Below are 26,850 nucleotides of genomic sequence, written 5' to 3'. Positions count from 1 at the left end.
TCATCTAAGAACTGTGATGGCCAATGTGGGCAGCGTGGTAGTGGCAAGGAACATTTGGATGCCAGTGGGCCAGCTGTCATAAATGGTATGTAGCCATAGTGTTCTGTCAGATCACTGACCCTTGAGGTGTGTGAGGGGGGACAGGATGACGGACGGTTGGAAATATACAGAGCACGCTGGGTTGAATGATAGTAATAAGATCATCCCTATGGATCTAAGTGAGAGAGTTCCTGACATTATGGAGGTAAAGAGAAGTCAGGATAATCCTGTGATGGTTAAGTCTCCAAGTAAGTCTCCAAGATCCGCTTCTGAGCAGAAGATTGGATCCAGTATGTGACCAACTGAATACGTGGAATTGGGGAATGCTTGGAGAATGAGGTTCTGAACCAAAATTGAGGGGAAGGAATGAAATCCCAGAGAGTTTAGGAGACTCCAGCAGCTGGCATGACACTCAGCCTCTCTCATACAGTAGGTAGCTGTCAGGGGTCTGCAGACCATACTGGAGTTGTCCCAGATTAGCATGCTAAGGGAATGCATACGAACTTCTGATTTAGGGGGGAACCTTGCTTGAGTCTGAAGCTTGATGCAGATAGTACAGTCACTCCTCCTGCTCCTCGTCTGCCAGTCCTGGGAATATAATGAGCTGGGTAACCAGCTGGGTAAGCTGAGAGAGCAAAGGGTTGGCAGTGTCTCGGATGCACAGGAGGATGGGACTCTTGTCTGAGATCAGGTCACATCCTCCAGTTTAAAACTCCCATATAAATTGTCTGGGACCCTTAAAACTAACTCAGGTCCACTGGGACCCAATTCTCTCACCTGCTGGTAGGAGACCTACAATGTAGGTGTTAATTAGTTTGTGTAGAAGCTACAAAGCTACTACCTTGTTCCTGCACTGACCTGGTCCAGGTAGACAGTGAGCTCATCAGCCTCAGTCTCCACTCTCTTCACAAATGGCTGCTGCTGGAGCTGGAGACAGGGAACTGCAGCGTTAGAGTCTCACCCCAAACACCCAGCTCATTCTCCCAAGAGTCTCACCCATGGAAGACACGTTCTAGGGATTGAGGATGTGTGAAAAGTGTACCCTATGTCTTGACCAGAATCTCCTCCAATAGCCCAGCTCATTCCCAGGGAGTCTCACCCACACAGGAGTGAATGGGATACAAGCCATAGGGTTGAGGGGGGTGAGTGTTTAAAGGTTTATGGGGTCAGGGAGCAGTAGAAAGTACCTCTGGGAACTGACTTTCACCCTAGTAACAGAGCCAGTGGTAAGTGCCCACGCTGAGACCATTGTCTACGCTGCCTGGCTGTTGGTTGAGCTGTCTTCCATGTAACATATGTATCTAGTCACCAGGAACAAAGGGCCAATGGTTATGGGAAGCGACTTACAAAGTAGTTGGTGCCCCGGACGGGGTAGAATCCAGACAGGATCTTCACCTTGATAATGACCATGTTGGAGGTGCCACGGCTCCCCACATAACTGGAGGGGGAAGGCAGGAGGTCATGTAGGTTACATCCACCTTAACTCTTCCCCTTTCACCATCTTGCTGCCTCTTTTCCTTCTCCCCTCCTCCATGTCACCTGCCCCCTCTATTCCCTTCTTCTCTAGCTCTTCACTCTCACCTGACACTGATGTTGAGGGACAGGAAGCGAGGGAGTGTTTGCTTCTCACACTCATCCTCTCCTGCTCTCACGCTCAGGGTGAAGGTCTCTGCATTCTTTGAGGGAGGCACATTATACCTCAGAACCGTCTGATGGGAGACACACAGAAATGTACCCAACAAATATAGTGTCACACAAGCCTGCAAGAGACTGTATCCTTGGCACTGCCCTCAAGAGGATCCTGAGCTAGCCAGTGCTGGCCCACACTCCCCATACCTGTGCCCTGGAGGTGAAAGGATTCATTCCCCGCAATCCCTCCAGCCCTCTGCCCTGAGGCTCCATTAGAATCAGTGCATTGGAAGTGAAAGGCTGCATATCCCATTCCCTCATAACCCTGAACCAGGCAGTGCCCCCTCCCATGGCATCCTTCTGGCCTCTCCCTCAAGATAGCTACCACTCACCTGCACATACACACAGCCTGTGCCAGCTGCTTGTAAAGTGTAGTTTCCAGGAATGTCAGGGAGAGGCTGCTGCTGCAGCACCAGTCGGTTGGTGGCCTCCACATGGAAGGACTGCTGGAAGTTCTTTCCCGATTTCACTGTCACAGAGACATTTCCAGATTTGATGAATGTCACTGCTCCATATCTAGCAAGAGCTTGGAGGGCAACTACAGTGTCCTGGGAAAGAAAAGGCAGACACGTCACTGAGTGCAGAGCCACTCCTCAGGGCATTAGCAGAGAGATTCCCCACCCCCTCCATCAGAGCTCAAGAACAATGGAATCCGTTCCCTGGGACAACAGCGGGATTCAAGCTCCCAGCCCCATAGAGCAGTGGGATCTGTTTCTCAGGTAGGGGTGACCAGACCGCAAGTGTGAAAAATCCAGACAGGGGTAGGGTGGAAGGGTAACAGGAGCCTATATAAGAAAGAGGCCCAAAATTCAGGACTGTCCCTATAAAAACAAAAAAAGTCGGGACATCTTGTCTCCTTATCCTCAGGGCACCAGAAGCTGGATTCTCATAGACAGCCTCTGAGCACAGTAAGAATCTAGCACAGGGATTCAGCCCCCAGCGGACATCTCAGCCTGTTGATCTCCCTGACTAGACATGGTGTCTGGCCCTGAGAACATCTGGTTTGTTACCTGGGTAGAGGCAAAGCCCCCATAGGCATTCTGCTGCCTGGCCAGCCATGCCACAATGCCAGTGGCAGAAGCAATCTCTTCCTTGGACACTTTTTCTGTAGTGAGCAGAGCCAATAACGCATAGGCTGTCAACTCAACGTCCATCGACTTGGGCTGGGACCAGCTGTACTCAGTGGGAGGCTGGGCTGGTTTTCTGCTCCAGTGTATCTGCCCTCCTGAGGGATGAGAAACAAGAACTTGAGGCTCAGAACAGGACTTGCTTGGGTCCAGGACTACAATCCAGGTTGAATTTAATTGTTATATCCCTCCTCATGTGGGACATTGAGGAAAGTCCTTACCCTAAATCTGGGTGGGGAAATCCTCCTCACAGGAATGCTATTGTGTCAGTGTACTGAGTGATTAAGTAGTATTCATGATAGAGATACCAGATCACATCACTGTCAAGGTCAGAAGAGAGGGATCGTCCATGCTTTCCAGCAGCCAGTGTGATGCAAACAGGTGATATCATGATGCAACATCAGTAAAGCCAGTTGATGGATGGGAACGAGCAGAATTTAACATGAGACTAAACTGGGACAAAATCAATGAGGGGAAATCATCCCAAACACAGATACTCTCTGGGCACAGAACCAGTCTGGCAGGGACAATGGACAGCAAATTAGATACAAGTTTGCAAACTGACAGGCTTAACAAAAACAAAAAAAAGCCAGTACAGGTTTGAGTAGCATATTCACATCCTGGAGCAGAAAAGTGATAGTCTCCCTCCACGGGGGACTGAATCTAGACTATTACTGCTTTGGGAACCACATTATAGGATAAATATATTGACAAACAAGCAACAGAGATCATCAGGAGGCTGGATGGAGGGATTTATGAGGAAAGAGCCAAGACCTACATTTTCAAGAGCAGCCACTGATTTTGGAAGTCTCAGCATTTTGATGCCTGACTTGAGACTCCTGAAACTTAGAGGCCACTTTTGAAAATGTAGGCTTAAGTCTGTATCACTTTGCTAAGAAATGACAAAGGAGATGCAGGGACTTGATAACAGTTGCAGTGCACTAAGGAGGAGAGGAATTACTTAGAGTGGTGCAAGGGGATATGACTGAGGAGGATGGAATGAAAATAAGAAAAAAAAAAACTATTGTAATGTAGAAAGGAAAAAGGTACATCGGTCTCTCAAGGGAAGGGGCGGAAGCCCCATTGACTGCACAAAAATGTTAGAACATGTGCTGCAAGGACCAATCTTGCCTAAGCTAATAGGGCTTTTCTACCAATAATTTTCTTGGTTCTGTGGAAAGCACCGTGACCTTAAGTGTTGGTGGAATGTGTGTTATAGTCATGGGAGTCCTAGTGCTTAGAGTCAGACAGCTTCTTGCCCCATGGTACCTGACTTGATGGCCTGCTGGTCCAGCTTGGTGAGCAGTAATTGCCTTGTCACAGTGTCTCCAGCCAGCGAGTAGACATACGCCAGCAGTGCTTGGGTGTAGATATCAGTGGCATTGGAGGAAGCATTTCTGAGGCACTGCAAACTGTTCTTAACCATTGGGTCCTGGAACAGGAAGAAACATGGAGTTCACGTAACATAGGAGATGGAGCAGAGAAAAATGGAGACAACTCCACAGTGACCAAATCCTGACATAGTCATAAAGATTGGGTATGTTGTGGCCATAACTATCCACTGTGCATGATAGAGGAACAGCTGGGCCCATGGAAGTATTAGAAATAAGACAAGAGGAGAGGAGCAAGTGAGGGCATGCATAGGCAGCACTATACTCACAGTGAGTGGCTTTCCTGCCTCCAGCAGTGCAGCAGTGATGTAAGCAGCCAGAGAGATGTCATCATTTATCCCACCCTGCAGATCAGTGAGACAAAAGAGGTTGATGGGGAATGAACCTCCCAAATGGTAGCTGCTACATGACACCTTGTGATAGAAGGTACCCATGACCACACCCTACACACTATTGTAATAATCTTTGTACAATGTACGTCTTGTGAGATACCATTTGAAAACTCATAAATTCCTGCTCATTATTGTCCTGGTAAAATACATATGGCAACATTGTATGTTATGTTAAGATTTTCCTGTATGACATTATTAACCCATGTGCCAAACCACAGCCCTACCGAAGCTGAAGGGGGTTTTTTTGGGTGGGGAGGGCAGGGAAGAGGAAACAGGTCTGTCCTAAACAAAGGAATGTGTGATCTGCTTAATTTGCATTTAAGCAATAAACAGAGTCATCAAGCAGGAAGGGGAGAGGAAGCTTAAGCAGGTGACAAAAAAGCAGCATGGAATAGCTTCCCCCCATAAACTTTTTATCTCCTGGTACCCCGCTGGAAATGTTTTTCAAAAAGCAGATTGCCCCTCCTTTTTATAATATCAAATACCCCAAGACACACACCCCCTTCCTGCCCATTGCATTCATGGCACCTGAAGCAGCAAAACAAGCATTTGTTGGTTTCTGGGAGAAGGGATCCTGACCTCAGAAGTTTGGTCAGAGAGACTGGTGAGAAAACTTTGTTTTGAATTTAACATAACAAATTACGTTAGGCACCAGTTGTGTTTCATCTTTATTCTTATAGCCATTTTGGACTTATGCCTGTTACTTGCAATTCACTCAAAATCTGTCTCTATGTAATAAACAAACTTGATTTATTGTTTTGTCAAATCCAGTGTGTTTAAATTGAAGTGTTTGGGAAACACTATTTGGGGTGGCAAGAAATAAACTGACTTTATATAAACCTTGTATTGTCCAGAAGAGGGCTGGGCAGTACAGGACACACTTCTGGGGGGGAACAATCTAGGACTTGGGGGTGAGCTGGGGTCACCCTGAAATAGAACCTAGAGTGGTAAAAGCCAAGGTCACACACACACACACACACACACACACACACTGGAGGCAGTTGGTGAGCAGTCCAGGCTGGAGGCTACAGCAGCAAGCATAGGTGCTGGAACTAGGGGTGCGGAAGCACCCCCTGGCATGAAGTGGTTTCCATCACTTACAGGGATTACAGTTTGGGTCAATGGCACTCAGTACCCCCACTGTACAAATTGTTCCAGCCCCCTTGGCAGCAAGGCATTGTAAAGGGCACCCCAGGTTACAGGGTCGGGGTCAGACAGTTACTCATTAGTCTGGAAAGCCCCCTTGGTATGTCACACAGCTAACGTGAGATTACCAGAGGGTAAGGTGGGACAAGACATTCTCCTCCATCTGTGAGAGTGAGCCTCAAACATGGGAGAGAGCATTAATGTGCTGGGGTAGGGGAGTTTATTGGAGAGCCCTAGATGGAATAGCCCATTCTCCTCGGCAGTGGGGGAGGTGGTGTTGGGGAAGTGGACTTGGAGAAGGTGGGAACAGATATGGGGAGGGGCCGCTGGTTATTTAGGATCACACCCTTTGCACTAAGGGGATGATCTGAACACAACAGCCATATCACTGTAACCTAACTGTGAAGAGATGAGAACAAGAGAGAGGAGTCATGCCAGTAGGCCCTATATTAGACTCAAGGGTAGGACCATTGGTGTGCCATCAGGGTCCTGGTAGTGTCACTGGGCCACTCCCTCAGCGTTAGTGACAGCCTCGCTAGGAGGGATTACTGAAGGAGGGCCAGGCCTTGCTGGCTGTTACCTTCATTGCTGTGTGGAAGAGTTTCCCCATATTGGCATAGCAGCCATTGGCCTGCTGGTTCTCTGCTATCCACTTCAGAGCATCCTCGATGTTCTTGTCATCTATAAAGATGTGCCGCTTGGCTTGTATGAAGCATTTGGTCACAAATGCTGTCAGCCTGAGGGAGAGGAGGAGAAAAAGTCAGTGAAAGAGAGACAGAGAGAGTCAGTGCCAGGGTGCATGTGCATGCATAGTGGGATACTGACAGAATGAGGGCTACAGAGAGGGTGCTGGGTGTTGGCAAAGATAGTACCAGCATTGGGGGAGGCAATTCATTACTGTACTATTCAGAAAGGCCAGGTATTCACCATGTGTTGCCTTCTCCATCACTCTCTCCAAAGGCGCTGTAGGAACCATCTCTATGTTTATATTGAAGTTGCCTCTGGTACCCTGAGCAGGAGAGAAAGACGACTGGATACATGTCCAAGTCAAAAATCACCCAGGCCTGCCCTTGCCACAGAAACTGACTAGCCATGGAACTGGCTAACTCAGAACCACAGGAGAGCCAAAGAGTTCACAGTAACTCCCCTGCCCCAATCCATCTGCCCACCATTTGGGCACATCTACTGAGCACGGAGTCAGATTGATACCATGGATTAGGGAGAGGAGAAAGAAAACTAACAGACCTGTCTGTAGGAAACCCACAGCTCTTGTCTTCAAATCCTCACTCAGCTGCCCCGTCTTCTCCAGATACTGCAGCACGTAGATGATGGGGGCAAACAGCACCATGTTCTGTTCCCCACAGCCACTGGGCATCTGCACCAGCCGGTCCAGGTTCTGCAGTGCCGTCCCCATGATGTCACCTGGATAAACAGACATGGACAAAAGGTGATCCTCATGAACTGTCCATCTATGTCTTGTTAAATATAGTTCCCCCCACCATATCAGGCTGCTCCACACATCATACAATTACTCAACCCATAACACTGCCTGCCTGACACCTCCCCAATCCCAGACTTGCAGCCACCCAACTGTTCACAACTCTCCTGTGCCACCCTATCTGCATCCTCCTACTCCATGCTTCCTTCTGCATCTGTCTGCACCCACTCACCCTGTACGTCTCTTCCCACTGCTTACACCCATCCCACCAGCAGCCACTTATGAACACTCCCATCCATACATTCTCCCCTCACCCATCCAAACCCACAAGTTGTGCATACCTACTTGTATACAAGCCCTCATTCCTCCATCACTCCTGCTGCAGCATTTGCCCTTCATCAGAACTCTAGCCCCCTTCTCCCCCACATATACATGCCTCAACCCCTGCAGCCACCATGAACACGTCCAGTCTGCTCACACCCTCATACATGCTCCCCACCCTGCTCTATGCTAAGTCACTCGCCAGACTGATTCCTCACCCAGCACAGACACTTGGGCCCTGGCTGAATCCAGCACCACGTCCTCAGGGAGCTGCAGAGAGACCGAGTCTGAGGCGGAATTCCCTGACAATTATAACAGAGAAAGGAGTGAGTCAACACAGGAGACAGTGTCTTGGAGATCCATTACTGTTGAGAGTGGCTTATTGTGTTTCTAGCTGTGTGGTCTCATACTCAGAGAGCTCCTGACATATGGACCAATAACTTCAGCAGCAGCCGGGAGAGAGGGAGGAGAGCAAGTCCTGATGAGTCACTTACTGACTTTCAAGTGTTCATTCTAAGAAGAATGAGGACAAGGACAGTTCTGTTTTTTTCCACCTCCTCTCAGGGTCTTTGCACCCAGAATCCACTGCAGGAGGCACCGAATGCAGGGGGTAGACACACATTCAGGAAGTACAGGCCCTCATGTATATATTCCAAATGGGAAAAATCCCACCTTTCTATTCCCTGCTGGAATCACAGGGCTCAGCAAGACAAAGACATAACCTCCTGGTAAGTGCTGTCCAGCCAGTGCTCTGCCTCCCTATACATCTATGCATAAATGACACTCTCTTGGGTTTGGGGGGAGAATGTGGCCACCATGATCACTTCCCATGGTCCATTGCAACCCATACCTTCTGGGCAGAGCAGGGAACTGTGAGACTTCTCCATCAGGATGCCCTCTGGCTGGCAGTAGAAACACAGAGAAACTGATTAAAGACATCATAAAAAACCCCAAACAAACCACATCCAGTCTTCAGATTCATGAAACCTCATGACTTTGGGCTGCATGCTCAGGGGCATCAAATCACAGAGCAAGAAGTGATACAAGAGTGAAAAGAGAGGGGCAGAGGCCACTCCTGGACTCCTTAAATCAACTCTGGGCACTTTAATCTCCTAGAACTGGAAGGGACCTGAAGCCCCCTACCTTCACTAGCAAGACCAAGTACTGATTTTTGCCCCAGATCCCTAAGTGACCCCCTCAAGGATTGAACTCACAACCCTGGGTTTAGCAGGCCAATGCTCAAACTATGCTGAACTATCCCTCCTCCCTTTGGAACCACAGTGGTCACATTTTGGAGCAAGGAGGGAACTGTCTCTTAGTATATAGCTCAGACTTTGAACAATGGGTTCAGTCCTTGTCTTAGATACCTCAGAACCAGAAAGAGGCCAATCAACTGAGGGAATTCAGAAGAGGGCAACCAACAATTAAGGGGCTCTAGATAATTTAATCTTCCCTCTTAATCTAACTGGATCTATATAACGCAGCCAAACAGAAGCTGAGGATGGATAGCCACTTGTCAATGGTTGTGAAAGAGATAAACTCCAACACAGAAGAGGAGGAACTGGGGATGAGAGGACAACGAAGAATATAGAATAACATTGAGCACAAGATGCACATTTCTGGCTGGATGCTGAGGAAACATTTCCTAACAGAGAGAGATCTAGTGAGATGGGGAAGGGTCTCCCCAAGGAATGAGGTGGAACATCCCTTGCTCAGGGATGAACTAGACTGGGAAAAACCCTGGAGAACAGACGGTAGGAAGCCATCCTGCACCAGGCCCAGGGGAATGGAAATGGTGACCTAGTAGAGCTTTCTCCAACTCTGAGGCTGTATCTGTACTAGACGTACTACAGCGGGGAGCTCTCCCATCAGCTTAATTACTCCACCTTCCATGAGAGGCTGTAACGGTACTGGAGAGAGCAGCTCTCCCACCGATATAGCGCTGTCTATGCCGGCATTTAGGTCAGTAGAATCTATGTCACTCGGTGGTGTGGATTATTCACACCCTGAGCGACATAGTCAAAGTTCTAGTGTAGACAAGGTCTAAATTCTAGGAGTCTATGAAATTCAGGACAGCAGAATGATGGAACCGCTGGCAAGAGCGCTGGTGATGAGATGACATCACATCACATTGTTGTTTCCCGCACTGTTCGCTGGATCGGTAGGCTCACCCGGACAAGGAGAGGCTTGATCAAGGTGTCACTGCGGCCCTTATTTGGCACTGTCACTTTCCTTCCGCCACAGAGCTCTCTGCTGGGCAGTGCCGCTGTGGTGATGGTGACGTTCACCTCACCTGGCAATGAAAGAAAGAAAGAAAAACACACAACAAGCTCTTCAGAGCTTCCATGTCAAACCTGCCCATCCAGGCAAAACCGTTTAGTGCACAGAAAACTGATGACATATGTAGTTCTGTGCAAGCCAAAACAATGATGTAAGAGGAACATGCTGTCACACCCAAGGATTCGAAGTGATCTGTATTTCCCCACTCCAGGCACAGCTTTGCACAAACAGCCCTGTGCACTATGAGAATAGGGGTATGGGACCATCATATTCTGAAATATCAGGGATAGCAATGAAGTTCTAGAGGTGGGACAGTGGTCTCATCCAGTATGGCAGGAGGATACTGAAATAGTTAGATGCCCGGTCTAGGTACAACAGCAAGGAGGGAATCTGATTATTTGGAGCAATGGTCTGAGCTGGTACAGCAACTCTGGTGTTCTCTCCCCTTCTTCTCTGTTTTCCTTACCCAGTTTGGTGGCTGTCACGTTCCAGTAATAGGTCCTGGCTTCATCAGCACACAGACAGCTTGTGTATTCACAGCCCTTACAGGATTTCACCTGGTAGTTCTCTGACTTGGCCAGCGTAATCTGGATCTGCACAACAGACCAGGGAAGGGGTGAGCAGTCAGGGACACGAGTGAAAGATTAGGCAGAGAAGTAGCACAGGAGCAAGGGAGAAAACGGGTGACACACTTGAGCTTACTCAGTTTTGTGTAGAGAATTTTAGCAACAGGTGAAAAGTACTGGATCAGCAGAGCAAGCTTCCCACATACATAGCAATCCAATCCCATCAATGCACCTAAGCACCATCCTGGCTTCCTGGTAATGGAGGTAAAACTTGCTCTGGATCTCATGGGATTAGCTCCCGTTTCTTGGGGAACGTGTAAGGGTAAAAAAATCCACGTGGCTCTCTTGATACTGATTCCGGATCTATTGTGGACAGGGGAAAGGATTTACAGGAACACAGGTAAAGCCTGACCCGGATGAGGCTAACTGGAGTGTGAGTGCTTCCTCACCCTTATGCACTGTTTCAGGTAGTTGAAGACAGTGGCAGTCAGTGTAAATGATTCCCCACGGATCACAGAGTAGGGTAAAGTCAGGTCCACAAAGAAAGGTTTGAAGGCTGTCAGTCCCACCGTAGGGGAGATCCCGAAGCCGCCGCTCTCCGAGGTACAGAACATGCTGGCTTTCCATTCCGTGATGGTGTCAGGGAGAGTGACTGGGACCTGCTTCTTACCTGAACTTCTGCAGAGAAATCAGATCACGATATGGGATAAGGGAGATCCCCAATGGACAGGAAAAATTCTGACAAATAATGATGCTATGATTATCTCCAGTATCTCCCATCCCAGGATCTTATAGTGCTTTCTAGGCATTAATCTTCTCAATACCCCCTGGGAGGCAGGGTAGGTTGTTATCCCACCTTACAAATGCAGAAACTGATGTCGGGGGGTGGGGTGGGGCGGAAGAGAGTGACTCACCCAGGATCACTCAGTGAGTCAGTACCAGAACTAGGAAAAGAACCCACATATCCCTTCTTCTAACCCCTAGATCCCACAGCCCTTCCTAAAACCCAGCAGATTTGTTCTCTAAACGAGCCCAGTCTCAAAGGCCTTGAGGTTTAGTTCAGAGAAGCACTGCCAAACACTGCCTGCACAAAGCCTTGCATTTCTTCCCCACCCCCGCTCCCCGGGATTAAACATCACTTACTCAATGGGATACAGCTCCCAGATCCAGGTCTCAGGGAAAAACTCACGGACTTGGGACTCACTCGATTTCACCACTGATAGAGGCTGAGATTCCACTGCAGGGACACGTCCTGAATCTTCCATAATAGCAGATGGCATAGCTGCCTCTGCAAGTCAGACAATACCTGATATGTGGCTGCTTACTCACAGAAAGGGCTGGCACTGGGACAAGAGTCCAGTAGGGGGCAGGAGAGGAACTCGGATGAAGATTAACCCTTTATTCCCAGACAGTAATTACATGGATTAAGAGAGGAGAAAGGAAATATAATAGACCAGGACGATCAAATAACAGGTAAGGAACTCCTTACTCATTAGAATATTTTCATTGTAGTACCAGATGGGATAGGGATGACAATCCTGGGGTCTCTTTATTTTGCCATTTGATAAAATTTTCAGTCCCATCTCCTGTGTTAAATCAGAGATGAAAGCAACAAAATATGAAAAAGGAAGTTTAAAGTTTGCTCAGTGTCTCTCTGCCTGTGTGTCAGTATAACTATTCAACTGCATCACATGGTCCCCTCTGCTTTCTCTGATCCCCATCTCGCCCTCCTCCCTTGTCTCTCTCTGCACTGGTCTAGAATAAGCTAGGACACCTTGGCAGGCACACTGATTTCATGAGCTCCTTGGTCATCTTGCTTGTCTTTGCCTGGGTCAACAGCAGTAAAATTTCTATTAAGCGGTTTGGCTGATCAAGACACAGTAGTGCCTTACTCTAGCACAGCCATTGTTGTATGGTGGAACTTGTGAGGCAACAATCCTATTCCACCCAGGTATAAATCTGTTGATTAAACAAGAACTGTTGAAACCGAACTCTTGAAAATCTCTCTCTCTGAGTTCAGGGAGTGAAAACTTCCATAAATCAGCAACAGCATTTCTTCTGCTAAAAAATATTATACATCATCTCTTTTTGAAACTAGATGTCTCAAAACTCTCTGCATATCGATCCCACCTGCTTTTACTCAGACTTTTAGATTCAAACATAACCCTAAGGTTACACTACACTAACTTCCACATAAATTAATGGAGATATCCTATCTCCTAGAACTGGAAGGGACCTTGAAAAGTTATTGAGTCCAACCCCCTGCCTTCACTAGCAGGACCAAGTACTGATTTTGCCCCAGATCCCTAAGTGGTCCCCTCAAGGAATGAGCTCACAACCCTAGGTTTAACAGCCCAATGCTCAAACCACTGAGCTATCCCTCCCCTGCCAGCAATACACCAGGGATTATTTGCCCCATACACCTAGGACACAAGATGGCCTGCAACGCTTTATTACTGCTGATGATGCATGAGAAGAAAAGAACCAGCCTGACCCTGCTTTTATTTCTACGTAGAGTAAAACTGTTTTGAAGTCACAGAGATTGAATGAGAGGGTCAAGTTTTAATACAGACAACATTCAGAGCAGACCTGCACTTCCAAGTACATTGTTGTATCTCACATATATATGTAGTTCTATGAGCCCTGTCTCTCAGAACGGAGGCTATGCATCTTCTCCTCACACTAAGGAAAGGCTGGTGAAGAGTATAAAGGTACCCACCTTTAGGAAGCTAAAGAAGTCAACCCCTTGGTTAAACCAAGGTCTCAGTATGATGGAACGTCTGCTGCGGTCCACTGGCACAGGGTCAATGACAGGCATTGGAAATGGCCTTGATATATAGCAGTCATCATACTCATCAACTTGATAAGGGTAACCTCCATTTGAGAAATCGAGCATCCCATACACCTGCAGAACCACACATGGGCCCAAGGAAACAAACAGAGGGCTGATAGCAAGGACAGAGACAGAGACACCTGCCATTCATCCCTCACTCTAGCTCCTACCTCCAACCTCTTCCCTCACACAGGTGCCCCCATTCACCCCAGAGCACCAGCTTCCACCATTTCTCCATTATTCTGCCCTATCCCTCAGCTCATTGCAATGAGCCACTCACACTGCTGTTGGAGAGCTCCCTTTCTGGCCTCAGGAGCAGGACGCTCTGGTCCACAACTCGGATGGCACACAGCGAGTTGGGAGCCGCCCCCAGCTGGAGATTCACAGTTGCCCCTGGCAGGTCCTGCTGCTGCGAGAACTCCAGGTTGACCTGGACAGATGGATCCCAAGAGGGGCAGAGCCAGAAACATGGGAGCAAAGAGGCAAGAAAAAGGAAGGACAAGAAAAAGGGATGAATTAGAGAAAAATGATTCTTCTGTTCAAGGAGAAAGATAAGATTTTAGTCATGGCTCCCCCAGTGCCTAAGCTGCATTTTCTATTGGGGCACAGGTCATGCACTGAAGTGGTTTAATCTCTGTGCTACCCACCTCCCCTCTTCCTGCACCTGTGCCAACCCCAGCCTCCTCAGGCCAGAGCCTCACCTGGTTCTGGAAGCACATGGAGACTGTGAACTGGACTTTGTCAGCAATGACTCCCCCATCAGGGAACATGGCATAAACCACCAAGGAAGGGTCAGGAGCAAAGTGGAAGGTGAAGGTGAGAGGGATGGAGAAAGAGCCCATTAGCCCTGAGAGGAGAGAGGAAGAGGGGAGATTGTCAGCAGCTTTAATACAGGCTCCTCCTGCCCATCTCAGCCCCTCCTTAGCCACCCCTCCCCCTTTCAGTCCATTCCATGCTGCTGCCCTCAGTGCCTCCCTCTGGGCTCTGAATTGTCACTAGAGCCCAGCATTGGAGGGGTTTTGCTCCCCCATTTTGGGAGAGGAGGCTGTGGACTTACCACCATTCTTCTTGATATCGACACGTTTCTGACCATCCTCGATGAGCTTCTGCTTCCCCACCACCTAGGGAAGGAGAAGGTGAGAAATCTTAGAAGATGTTCTGGTCAAGTACCTTCTCCCATCTCCTCCCATGTCCCTCCAAATCCCAAACACCACGATCAAAGATTACCACCAACCATGAAACGGTGGAAGTCACATGGGGGATACTAGCCCCTGGGAAAGGAGAGGGTTTCAGAGAGATGAAGGGAGGCAGGTTGTGGGAGGGTTTTGGCAGCAGGGAAGGGACTTCCATGTCCAGGGACCAGAGAGAAGAGGCCTGTTCTGTGGGGACTGTACATTTTGTAGGGAGAGGGAGACTGGGGATGGTTTCTAGCAGTGGGGAGGTGAGCTGCACTGGGCATGCTGGTTCAGGAATGAACAAGAGGGAAAGGCAGATCATGGGGAAGTAAGTAAGTAAGTAAGTATCCTTGGGGATTGGGAAAGGGGGTTCATATGGGAGGGCATGTCCAGATACAGGAAAGGGAATCCAGCGCAGCAAGCAGCATATTGGGTAGCAAACTTTTTATCTGGGGAGATTGGAAGGGCTTCTAGAAGGAAGGAAGGTGGGTCCATCAGGAGCAGATGTTTGAGAGGGTCAGGGCAAGATTTGGTGGGGGATCAGGCAAAACAGGAGCTGTGATAGGGCAGAGCAAGAGAAGTCAAAGTAGTAGTATGCTCCTCTTCAGTGCTTCAAGGGTTAAGTCACAGCTGATGAGAGCTACAGCCATTGTGCTCTCAGCATCATGGCATCTCTTACCCCTGTTCCCAAAACCCCCACTTGGCACCTCCCACAATCTCTGTCCCCGAGTCCCTGGCCTGCCTGGGCACTCACATAGAAGGAGAAGAGAATTTCTCTAGCTTTGTCTCCCAGGTCCATTCGGTCAATGCTGTAATCCACCTGAACCACCTGCTTCTGGCCACAGGGCAGCACTCCCCGCAGCCGCTGGATTTTGAGGTAGCTCTTAGTGGTGCTGTAGTATGGCTTCAGGCGGAGGAAAGCATTCAGGTAGTACTGACGGATCCTTGTAGGCTCATCCACCAGATCTGAAAGCCTGAACCTTCCCTGGGAGAGAAGTAAAGGTAATAATTATGACTGCATTTCTCTAGAGCACTGTAAATGTTCTGGACAGCATGTGTGTGTATATACACACTACCCTCTGCTGGATGGAATCACTACAGCCCAAGTGTGATTCAGAAGCCGTAATACTGGTACAGCTAACAGATTTTCTTCCAGCTTAAGCAGCAGAGGCCAGTGCTTTAGAGCAGAAGGGCCTCTGTGGTGAGAAGGGCCTCCATTCTGTTCTTGCGCATTCATGGATCTGTTACAATCCCACAGTGCTTTAGAGCAAGTGGACTGGATTCCAAAGACATGGTTGTGTTAGACATGAAAATGGACCGTAAGCACCTAAAATGGCATGTATTATCAATATATAATTGTTACCTATAACAGGTGTATGTAATTTATAGATACAAAGTGGCTTATAGCCTGAAGCCAATCATTAACTGCCTGAACTTAGGAAGAAACCTCCCCTATGGACAGTTAGTGCATAGCTGTCCATTACTGGATTTCTTGTTTCCACTAAAGTATCTGGTTTTAGCCATGATCACAAACAGGATACTGGAATAGATGGTGGATCACAGCACTGATCTGGTTTGGAAAGTCCCCTGTTCTCCATGAATCCACTTAGGCACTTAACAGATTTGTCAGATATGCCAATAAGAAAATTTAACAGGGAGCAACTAGCTTATTGGATGTCTAAAAACATGATGATGTCTATCAACAGACAACTGGCTTCAATGGGAGCCATTTAGCCACACTGCTGGCATTTATCTGTAGATGGGGGTAGAAGGCTAACAAGGCCAGTTTTCTGTGCACAGAGGTAGCTCTTATTTGATTAAAATTCAGCAGTATCTTTGATTATGATTAGAACAGATCCTTGGGCTGGATGTTAGATGACCAGATGGGAATCTTTGAAAAACTGGGCTTTTTTTTTTTTTTACCCTTGGCGTTTACTCACCCACTATTGAAATGTAACTACCTGTGGGAAAACATGGCCACAGGAGGGGAAGGGAATAAAGTCTCCTCCACTTGAAACAGCAGATTTTAGGATGGTACAATGTACAGAGTTAAGGGACTCACATCTACCTCAGAGAAACTATTATATGGCAACAGCCTTAGTGATGAGAATTACCCTCAGATCAAGGGCCTGGGTGATACAGAGAAGAGACTTTCTAGGGCCTACCCAAAGGAGAATTGTGTGGAGCCTTGCCAGGGCCCGATGTCTTTGTCAGCTCCTGGATGCAGCACTGGAATGCACTGTACCTAATTTGACTCACCTCCAGAGAGACCTCACTTCTACTCCATGCAGCTGTGTCCAAAGTGAAAGTAGCCACTCCGGTGCTATCGGTGGTGAGATTGTGGTAGGACTGGGTGTTCTCAGCATTAATAACCAAGAAAACAGGCTGCTTCTTCAGTATGGAGCCTTCTCGGTCCAGGGCTTTGATCTGCAGGGAGAGAATAATGCACACATTCAACCAGCAAAACCTACTCTTGAGGAGAGACTGACAGGAATGGGGAATCTCTATGAGAGACACTCAGTGGGGCTGAGAAAGCTCAGAGCAGGCTGGCCCTTTCTAAAGAGAAGGGCAGGGCTGAAGAATAGACAGATGTAACCTCTAGGGAAAATTAAAAATGGGAATTTCTATGAGATGATGCTACAGGCTCCTGTGTTTTTGTCACCTGCTAGAGGCACTGTATAAAGCACTGTACTTTGGCTGCCCTGGACAACCACTCAGAAGCTCCATCCAATGTAGATTTTACCTTCCCGCTGTAGGGGTACCCCGGGTGGTAATAATTGTCTGAATCCTCAAAGCTCATTGACCCAGCTTGCTCAGACATAAATGCAACATGGGTAGCATTTGCCTCCACGCCTATGGGAGAAAGACAAGATGCACAGTGAGCCAATGAACACACAATGGTTTGCCATAATTTGCCACAACAGAAAAGTTTTGGGACCACTCCTCCCATCTAGCCATAAAGCAAGGGTGGAAGGCCATGACCCTCCCCCACCTCGCGATCTCTTTGCAGTCCCCATGTTAATAACTTGTGAATGATCCCCATGGCTAAAGACTCCACTCTGATTGGTAGAACAGTCTCCTGTCTGCCAGTGACCAACTCATGTATTACAAAAGACAATTTCAGGGTCCATCAGTGGCCAGTGGACTAGTCCACCATCCCTACAGTGTATACTTAGTGGGAAATGGCCCAAGCTAGAGTGGACAGTGGGGCAGGCCAAGCATGTGCCCACACATACCACAAAAACACTAAGTGTTGGGGTCATCAGTCCATTTCAGAGATCACTCTGGGTCAACATTTCCTTCTTCCACCCTCACTCCCTCCCCAAAAACTTTATTATAAGGAAGAGAGAAGCAATAGGCTCCCTCACTCTCACGCGTGTGCACACACACACAGCTTTGCAAATGCTAGGGTTTACCTGTTCCAGCTTCCACCAAAGTGGCTACTACGTTTATACTGCGGCTGTACCCAGGACTGACAAGGCTGAAGAATGCCAAGTCCACAGAGACTGAGAAACAACCGGTCTTAACAGTCTGGAAAAGAGGCAATGAGAATTGATGACACTTGCTGACAACATACTCAAGAAACAATAGGAAAAGAACAGCCACCCTGTGATCTTGCCAGAGCTCAGAAGAGAAGCAGTGGCAGGCTCTGTCAGAGTGTGGAGGGGAGACATGCAAATGCTGCAGGGAGTGGAGGAGTGTCTTGAGTCAGCAGGAGGCACTACTGTCCCCGAGTCAGCAGTACTAAGCCAAATGCTCCAGTGTGGTGCGAGGGGTACTGGAAGGACCCAGCTGCACAGAAGTGCCCACTGCTCCTGGTTAGAATTTCTCCCTCTCTAGCTCATTCTTTTGCCCTGCTGTTCCTCTTTCCATAGATGCTCCTACATCTCCGTTAGACCATTTCCCAGTTCCCTCCTCACCTGTCCTGTGACATTTTGGCAGATGTCCATGGGCTCTGACTCCGTCCTGTCTATGTACCAGATATATGCTGTCTGACACAAAGAGACTTGGACTTTACCCTGGACAGGCTTTCCATATGTGTACCTGGCAGAGAAGGGAAACGGGAGAGGAAAAACTCATCTGCTGCTTGTGTCCTTAGTCCACTTCTGCCTTCTTCCTTTGCACCATGGTATATGTGCCTGCCATCCCAGTGCTGGGCTCCCCATACAGCTCTGCTAATGCCCCTAAATCCTGCTCTGCAACCTCTCTGCTATTCCAGTTCTGGGCTCCCCACACAGCTCTGCCAATGCCCCTCAGTCCTGCCCTGCAGCCCCCCCTGCTATTCCAGTCCTGGGTTCCCCACACAGCTCTGCTGATATACGCCAATTTAACACACACCCCTGCCCCTTCCTACTGCTCTTTAACTGGGGAGGACACTCCATGATTTAAATAACCAACTAAATGGTGTTTTGGGGAAGCTGCAGAATGGACAGACTTCCACATGGAAGAAGAGTTGAGAGACACTGTAAATGAATTCACCTTTTCCCTGAAAATCCTTATTACAACTCAGACTCCCTCAGAAACACAAAGCTAATCCCTTCCATTCACTAAACTAGATGAGCTGATACATTGTGCCCTCCCACCACAAAAGCCCTGTGAAACATACTTGCCACAAACTTTCAGTGGAAAAGATGTATCCGATGTGAAGATCTGAGTGGGCTCAGTCACAACCACTTTGAATTTGGGTAGCACTGGCGAGGGAGAAATAGGATGCAAGAAGTTAAGAAAGGAACAGGTTGGTTGGCTGTCACCCAGCTCAGGGAGGAGAGTGTGTGCGTGGGACACTCTCAGAGACAGCATTTCCCTGGAGAGAAGGGGTGGGGGTGTCTTCTCTAAGGCAAGCATTCGCTTGCAGTGTCTGTGTCAGGGCTGGATAAGGAGTGGGCTTCCTCAGGCTGGGATTCCCCTGGGACTGTCAGAGAGCAGAGTGCTCCTGCTACCTCCTAAACTGCATGCTGCTCTCCCCTCCATACCATACTCCTCCACACTGAAGATGCTGTAGGCCTTCCCATTGTCCACGTTGATGGTGTACGTTCCCAGGGGCGGTTCGGCTGCCAACTGGAAGGACAACTGCACGATGCCTCGTGCTGGTTTCACATTAAGCCACTGGCCAATCCGGTTATTCTCAGGATCCTGATGCCATGGACAGAAACAGGATTAAAATGCAGCCCGTCTTCCCTGTTTTACTCCCCATGCAGCTGAGCCCTTGCATAGACAGGGACTGGGAGTACTACAGATGCTGGGCCCAGCACCCCCTGAAGGTTGATGGCAGGGCCAGCTCCAGTTTTTTTGCTGCCCCAAGAGACTAAGCAACAACAAAAATATAAAGCCCAGATTGACGGCACTTCGGCAGCAGCTCAGTTGTGCTGCTTAATTCTTTGGTGGCAATTTGGTGGTGGGTCCTTGGCTCCAAGAGGGACTGAGGGACCTGCCGCTGAATTCCTGGACATGTTGTCCCTTTCCATTGGCTGCTCCAAGTACCTGCTTCCTTCGCTGGTGCCTGGAGCTGGCCCTGGTTGGTCGTGCAGAGTACCATCATGCAGGAGACCAGGGTTCCAGGCCTGGTCTCTTGCTCTTCAGGGGCCAGCAGAGGCTGTGAGCACTGCAGAGGCTGAACTCTGTGCCCTAGGGGTAGTGCCCTTTACTGGTTGGTGGGAGACCTGGCTCCCATTCCCTGACCTGGCCTCACTCTCTTGGAGCTGGCAGGGGTTAGAATTGCTGCTGTCACTGGGCTCTGGGTGCCCTAAAGTTCACACTGTTGTTTACTGTGCATGACCTGAGGTTGATTCCCTGTCCTGGTCTCAGGTTCTCCACAGGCTGGTAGGAACTGAGGAAGCTGTGGAGGCAGGGCTAGATGACCCCAGCAGATTATTGCTCTGCAGGGTGAGAGAGTGAGGCTCCATTTCCCTAGAGATTAGCAATCTCTGCTGCTGTGCGGGAGACCCTGTTTCTAGTCTGTCAGTGCTGGTGGGAAGATGGGAATAGTGAGGGGGTCCAGTCTGGCACCCCCTGCAGGTTACTACTGTATATTGCTATGCAGGAGACAATAGTTCCAATGCACGCTTCTCACAGCCGAGAGCTGCAGGAAGAGGGCCAGCTACGCTCCAGGCGGGGGTGGTCAGCACTGCCATGCAGGAGACCTGAGTGAGTCACAGTCTTGATCTCTCATGTGTGTGTGAAGGGAAAGGAATGGAGAACAGAGGCATCTCAGTATGCATATGGGGACCACTGACCTTCAGCTCCACCAGTGGGTACTGAAAGAGAAAACCAGACATTAGTGATCTTTGTATTGTTGCAGGGAACAGAACCTGCTGCACCGGCTGGGACCTCCTCCACCCTGAGAGGTGAAGCCAAATCCATCCCTACTCTTAAGTCCATGAGATTGTGCTCAGGGCTTGGGCATTCACACATCCGAGTTCGAGCCCTGCTGTTGCCATGAAGTTCTGAGTGGCCACAGCGTGCAGCATGTGGCACATGTTTTGTTACAGTAACAACAGGAACCTCCAAGCATAGGCACCAATTATGTGGGTGCTCCGGGGCGGGAGCACCAATGGGAAAAAAAAAAACCAAACCTCAAACAAAAAACCACAATGGGTGCTTGGCAGCCCCCCTCCTCCTGATCAGCTCCTTCCCACCCAGCGCCTCCCAGTGGCCCTGCCCATCAGCGCCTCCCTCCTCCTCCCCAAAAGCACCTCCCATGCACCAGTGATCAGCTGTTCAGTGGCATGCAGGAGGCACAGGGGGGAGGGGGGAAAGAAGCCTGGAGCAGTGTGGAGTGCTGGCACATTAGAAAGTCAGTGCCTGTGCCTCCCAGCAATGTGAGCTCAGATCAACCTCTCTTGTTCCTTACAAGGCTTGAAAGTATGCAAATAATGATCCCCACTCCCTTTTCAAAACTTCCAAAGTTGCCAGGACACTTCCCACAGACCCCAGGGGAGGTTGCAGGAGGAAGAGTTCCATTTGGCAAAAAAGAGGAGCCTCGTGTGCCTTCCTCAGTTTGGCTGGCTGCTTTTCCCTGTTTTAGTTTTACGCTAATAACTCTTAAACAATTTCCTAGGCAGCTTCAGGGAAGGTGGTTGCGTCACAGGGCAGAGCAACTTCTCCTGTTCCCCCTCTATGGTCCAGCAAGGGCACCCACTCTAGGCTTCTGGCTCCCCAAATGTCACCTCTCTTGGGTGAAGACACTTCTTTCTCTTGCTCCTGACCAGGTTGTTTCCAGGTTGTTTCCAGGCTACCTACAGTGATATCCTCAGCAAAGTCAGACTGTCTAACCAGGCCTCTTTTACCTTCTCTTTAGAGCGTATCTACTACATAGCTTCTTCTAAGCAAGCACATTTTATACTGAAAGCATTACAGAGAAGACAGAAGAACCTCCCTGCATTTTAATAAACTAATCAAAGCTCACCCACTCTGGGGTTTTCCTGTAGCTTCAAGTTCCTAACACCCTTTGCTCAGCAGAATAACCCAGCCTTATGGGGGCCATGGTAGGCCAAAGTCCTTCCATTCCTTCCCTAAGGATTGGGGCCCCCTTAGACAGGGGATCCTGTCCGTGTGCTGGAGCAGAAAGAAGGCCGGGAGACAAGTAATCTGAGTTTCAACTATCCCCAATCCTTTCATTGTCTGCTGGTCTCTGCATAATCCATCTTGAACTAGTACATGTGAGCCTCTGCAGGTGATGGCGCTTCTCTGAAGGGGTGACAGCCTGAATGAATTTGCTTAAGTACTGCCCACTGTTACCAGCTCCTGGAGGGGCTGTATTTACCCTCCCCATGGAAATACATACAATCCATGGCTCACAAGGATACATAAACCAGTCGTTTAATACAATAGACTCCTGCCCGCAGATATTAAACTTAAATTCAGGAAGGTTTAACTTAATTCCACAAGATTTATCCAGGATATTACAGGACACCATCATATTTCTCACAATTCAATTTCCTGGAGCAGCTCCCATACCTCAGGGGAATGAGGTGCCCGGGCTGCAGTGGGCAGCTCAGTGCTGGCAGCACTCAGAAGCCACCTGATTCTGGTTTGGATCTGGGGGCCAGGGATGGGTTACAACAGGAAGGGAGTTTAACTAAGGGGAAATCCCAGATCCCTTCTGAAAATTCTAACTCTTGGAGCTGCTGAGAGATCCCAGATTGGTACTCCTGAGGTATAAAGCCCTCTGCCCCAGGGCAGAAGCAAAGAAAGGCTCTCCCCACACACTACCTTCTATCTCCCTCTCTCCTCTTCCCCTGCCACATTGCTCACCTTGTCATTCAGTGGGATGAAATTGCTGTTCAAAGTGACAATTCGAAACCTCACTGCAAATGGGAAAAAATAAAATGCCTTTAGACTAATCTTCATGTGAGGATCCAAGCCAGTCTCCCCAATCCCAGTTGCATACACAGGTTCAAGGCATCATTTCTGCATGTTCCCTGAAGCCTCATAGTTTGAGGCATTAAGTATTTGAGGGTTTGATGGGCTTTGAAGACAGGGATTGGGGGGAAAATATGTAGCAAGGAGAAAAAGAACTTAGGAAGTATTTTGGGGAAGCGTGGTGTGGAGGTGGGTCTAGTGCACTGGTTCTCAAACAGGGTCTGAGACGAGGTTTCAGGGGGTCCACCAAGGATCAAGCTTCAACCTCACACGATGGAGCTCAAGGAGGTAGTGCCACCTCCACCCTCCCCAACTCAACTCAGCAGGCCACTCAGCCTGTCTGAGTTGTAGGAGGGAGGGGAGGTGCAACCCAAAATTGAAGCATCACTGCAGAAGAGAGATCTCCCCCTGCCATCGGGGGGGGGGGGGGGGGGGGGTTGCCTCACAGCCACTGACTCCATGAGCAGGCAGCAGCTAGACAAGGAGACACCATTCCACTGCCCTGCTACCTCAGCAGAGCAGGGAGCACAGCCAATGGAAGGCAGAAATCAGTGAGGGTGGTGGTGGGTGTAACCCTGTGTGCCCCCCCCCCGCCCCAAGCACCTCTGGTTTGGGGTCTGCAGGTTTGTCTATTTAAGTTTAGGGGTCCCTGGGTTTAAAAATATATAGTTGAGAACCACTGGTCTGGTATTTCCACTTCATCTGTTTTACAAGGTTCTGAAGAGATGAAGCTGAAAGGCAACAGGTGTTTTCGGTGTGAAATGGGATGAGTTTATTTTGGCTGTGTGGGAGGAGCCTGTGAGAACTTTTAAGAAAAATAATCTGTTTGTCAGGGTTTGTGAAAAGGGAGAGAGAGAGGAAAAAAAACAAAAAACAAAAACAAACAAAAAAAAAAACCACACCACCTACACACACATCCCTCCCTAAACAGGCCATAGCTCTGCTGATAGCTGCGCAGCTTCTCAGGGAGCTCACTGGAAAGGAAAAATTCTAGACTAGTAGCACACACCAGCAGATACATTGGCATTGGCATACTCACCCCAACATCTGTAACAAACATCTCCAGACACGTGTACACTTGCAAACTCACATGTGCACACTGGTGCAGAAACACACACAGCCCTTCAGCTACCATGCACTCATAACACTTGCAGATCTCTGCACACGCCAACCTCTAGGTGTGAATAGATCTGCAGACGTGTACTCACCGGAGGATAAACACTGCTTATATACCAGCTTGTAGACAAATACCTCGTCATATGCACCTGAAGTGTATGTGTACATCTGCAAACATACATGCACCAAAAGCCACTTCCCCTGCCCACGCACTTGCAAACACAAGTGCATACAAACGCAACATTCTCATCTGCAAGTTATGCTCATTTTCACTAACACAAAGAAAAAACGCTCACAACTGCACACCCAATGGCACATCTGCATGCACACAAACACAGAGAAAGGAAATCCCTCAGGGCAGATCCCTTCTTACCCAACTGTCCTGGCATATAGAGAGGCTTGTCAGTCTGCACAAAAGTGCTGTTGTTGGCCCTCTGAATCAGGACTTGTTTCTTCTCAGTTATCTTGCTCTTGCCCCCACGTACAGACAGCTGAATGGTAGTGACTTCCTCAGTGCCCCCTGAAGGAGGTGGGACCTGGGATACATAGGAAACAACATTAGGAGAGTTAGGCACAATCCTTGGAGGAGGAAATTAATGATCACATTGCCCACTAGTGAGTAATCCCCACAGAGGAGATAAGGAACCTACTTCTGCGGCCAGCTGAGTGACTTCTCCCTTCAGCTGAAGAGGTCTGTGTTCTTGGAGCTCCTTCAGCTCCAAGAACACATGAGAGTGTGACTTATATGGTAGTTGTGACTACTAGGTGCTGCATATGGATTCGTTACATACTGTGAAAGTGTCAAGAAGCCGGTGAAAGTGGGCTCCAGCTCTCTCCCCCAGGTTATTGCTGGGTGAAGAGTATTTATCAACTCAAAGATGTGCTGAGTTAGGGCTTCACCAGTGCCATTAGCTGCACAGATCTGGCCTTTGTCATCTTTCAGCGGACTGAACAAGACAATAGTTACCAGCCTGTGGCTCCTTCACCAAGCATCAAAATGAACACACACCTAGAGCAGTACCAAATACTAGGGCCAGGGCTAGCGCTTCCATTTAGGTGGCCTAGGCGATTGCCTAGGGCACCAGGATTATTGGGGGGCGGCATTTTGCCGGGGGGGGGGGGGGGGCGGCAGGCAGCTCCGGTGGACCTGCCACAGTCGTGCCTGCAGAGGGTCCCCTGGTCCCGCAGCTGCAGTGGCGCTGCCGCAGGCATTCCTGCGGACGGTCCGCTGCTCCCGTGGCTCTGGTGGGCCTCCCGCAGGCACGGCTATGGCAGTTCCACCGGAGCCGTGGGACCAGCGCACGGGGCGGCGAAATGGTTGTGCACCTAGGGCGCTAAAAACACTAGAGCCAGTCCTGACTAGGGCACGTGCTGGGAGCTGCCAGGCATGAGGTGGGAAGAGGAGGAAGACACAAAGGGAATCTGGGCACTAATAATCAACACAATACCTACTTCATTAAATGCCCCAGACAACCCATCTCCACCAACATCATGTGCTGCCTTCCTCCCAGAGACCATTACACTTCAGTTACTCTGCATTAATGAGTGGGGGGGGGGGGCGGGAAATAGGGTGACCAGATATCCTGATTTTGGGGTCTTTTTCTTATATAGGCTCCTATTAGCCCCCACCCCCTGTCCTGATTTTTCACACTTGCTGTCTGGTCACCCTAGGGGATAAGAGACCAAGAGTAACAGCTTGCGCTTCAGTGATTGGCATAGCACAGTCCTGCACAGTCTGCAAACCAGCACCATTTCTCTCTCTCCTTGTATTCATAGTGGGCAGGGGAGAGTTAAAATAGAGCTGACTCAATGGGGTACCTGACCATGAGCCCACTGCCCAGCTTTCTTGTCTATCATTTGCAACCACCCAGAGTTTGTTTATAATAAAACACTTTGCAGAACATGCGAATTGCCAGTGGGAAGTGTCCAAGGGCTGTGACGTGTGTTGACATTGGCACAACATAAGCTTGGGGCAGGAAGAGCTTCTTGCTACAGTGCCACAAAAACCTTTCCCTGGGGGCCGTAATATCACTGGACTTGCTCATTAACCACACCTGTTAGTGAATGTGTGTGCGCACCCGGTCAGTGCACTGCTCTGTACAACTAGCGAGGAGCCTACTTGCAGTCTTCTAGAACTGAATTTTGGGGCCTGTCTTTGGGCAACAAGGAGAACATATGCACATAAGAAAATAAAAGGGTTTCATTCAGCTTCCTTATACATGAAGTGGGTGTATATCAAGCAGGGTCCACTGGGAGCAGTCCTGGGTCTGGATCTCTGCAATATCTTCATCAATGATTTAGATAATGGCATAGACAGTACACTTAGAGTTTGCAGACAATACCAAGCTGGGAGGGGTTGCAAGTGCTTTGGAGGACAGGATTCAAATTCAAAGTGTTCTGGACACACTGGAGAAATGGTCTGAAGTACTTAATTTAAGGAGGAACAAATCAGTTGCACACATACAAAATGGGAAATGACTGCCTAGGAAGGAGTACTGCAGAAAGGGATCTGGAGGCCACACTGGATTACAAGCTAATAGGAATCAACAGTAACACTGTTGCAAACAAAAACAAAAACAAAAAAAAAACACACCACACACACACTAAACATACTACTGGGATATTAGCAGGACTGTTGTGAGCAAGACACGAGAAAGTAATTCTTCCACTCTAATTAGGCCTCAGCTGGAGTATTGTGTCTAGTTCTGGGCACCACATTTCAGGAAAGATGTGGACAAATTAGAGAAAGTCCAGAGAAGAGCAACAAAAACGATTAAAGATAGAACAAATCCAATATTTTCAGTCTGGAGAAGAGAAGCCTTAGGGGTACAAAACAGTTTTCGAGTCCATAAAAGGTTGTAACAAGGAGGTGGGAGAAACATTGTTTTCTTTAACCTCTGAGGACAGGACAAGAGGCAATAGGCTTAAATTGCAGCAAGGGCAGTTTAGGTTGGACATCATCAGGGTAGTTAAGCA

At 48.8% G+C, this 26,850-nt stretch overlaps 1 protein-coding gene across 1 annotated transcript in view; it reads right to left on the bottom strand.

Annotated features, from left to right (window-relative positions):
• Nucleotides 1-26,850, bottom strand: part of A2ML1 (alpha-2-macroglobulin like 1) — a 39,348-nt gene that overhangs the window by 4,072 nt on the left and 8,426 nt on the right. Inside the window, exons 4-34 of the mRNA XM_075061944.1 lie at nucleotides 24,248-24,410; nucleotides 22,651-22,703; nucleotides 20,631-20,651; nucleotides 19,371-19,530; nucleotides 19,004-19,088; nucleotides 18,318-18,441; nucleotides 17,814-17,928; nucleotides 17,141-17,250; nucleotides 16,657-16,824; nucleotides 15,152-15,382; nucleotides 14,280-14,343; nucleotides 13,924-14,069; nucleotides 13,503-13,652; nucleotides 13,109-13,294; nucleotides 11,879-11,975; nucleotides 11,533-11,677; nucleotides 10,839-11,067; nucleotides 10,290-10,416; nucleotides 9,715-9,836; nucleotides 8,394-8,445; nucleotides 7,762-7,845; nucleotides 7,030-7,206; nucleotides 6,712-6,793; nucleotides 6,365-6,521; nucleotides 4,516-4,590; nucleotides 4,125-4,287; nucleotides 2,739-2,953; nucleotides 2,061-2,276; nucleotides 1,621-1,748; nucleotides 1,387-1,477; nucleotides 898-966 (exon numbers count right to left, since the gene is read on the bottom strand). Of these exons, the coding sequence (XP_074918045.1) occupies nucleotides 898-966; nucleotides 1,387-1,477; nucleotides 1,621-1,748; nucleotides 2,061-2,276; nucleotides 2,739-2,953; nucleotides 4,125-4,287; nucleotides 4,516-4,590; nucleotides 6,365-6,521; nucleotides 6,712-6,793; nucleotides 7,030-7,206; nucleotides 7,762-7,845; nucleotides 8,394-8,445; nucleotides 9,715-9,836; nucleotides 10,290-10,416; nucleotides 10,839-11,067; nucleotides 11,533-11,677; nucleotides 11,879-11,975; nucleotides 13,109-13,294; nucleotides 13,503-13,652; nucleotides 13,924-14,069; nucleotides 14,280-14,343; nucleotides 15,152-15,382; nucleotides 16,657-16,824; nucleotides 17,141-17,250; nucleotides 17,814-17,928; nucleotides 18,318-18,441; nucleotides 19,004-19,088; nucleotides 19,371-19,530; nucleotides 20,631-20,651; nucleotides 22,651-22,703; nucleotides 24,248-24,410 (4,005 nt within the window). The remainder of the gene's footprint in view (nucleotides 1-897; nucleotides 967-1,386; nucleotides 1,478-1,620; nucleotides 1,749-2,060; nucleotides 2,277-2,738; nucleotides 2,954-4,124; nucleotides 4,288-4,515; nucleotides 4,591-6,364; nucleotides 6,522-6,711; nucleotides 6,794-7,029; nucleotides 7,207-7,761; nucleotides 7,846-8,393; nucleotides 8,446-9,714; nucleotides 9,837-10,289; nucleotides 10,417-10,838; nucleotides 11,068-11,532; nucleotides 11,678-11,878; nucleotides 11,976-13,108; nucleotides 13,295-13,502; nucleotides 13,653-13,923; nucleotides 14,070-14,279; nucleotides 14,344-15,151; nucleotides 15,383-16,656; nucleotides 16,825-17,140; nucleotides 17,251-17,813; nucleotides 17,929-18,317; nucleotides 18,442-19,003; nucleotides 19,089-19,370; nucleotides 19,531-20,630; nucleotides 20,652-22,650; nucleotides 22,704-24,247; nucleotides 24,411-26,850) is intronic.

Source organism: Chelonoidis abingdonii, chromosome 1 (assembly GCF_003597395.2).
Source record: "Chelonoidis abingdonii isolate Lonesome George chromosome 1, CheloAbing_2.0, whole genome shotgun sequence".
NCBI lineage: Eukaryota > Metazoa > Chordata > Testudines > Testudinidae > Chelonoidis > Chelonoidis abingdonii.
The sequence above is the reverse complement of the archived record's forward strand: the minus strand, read 5'-3'. Positions and strand labels throughout refer to the sequence as shown.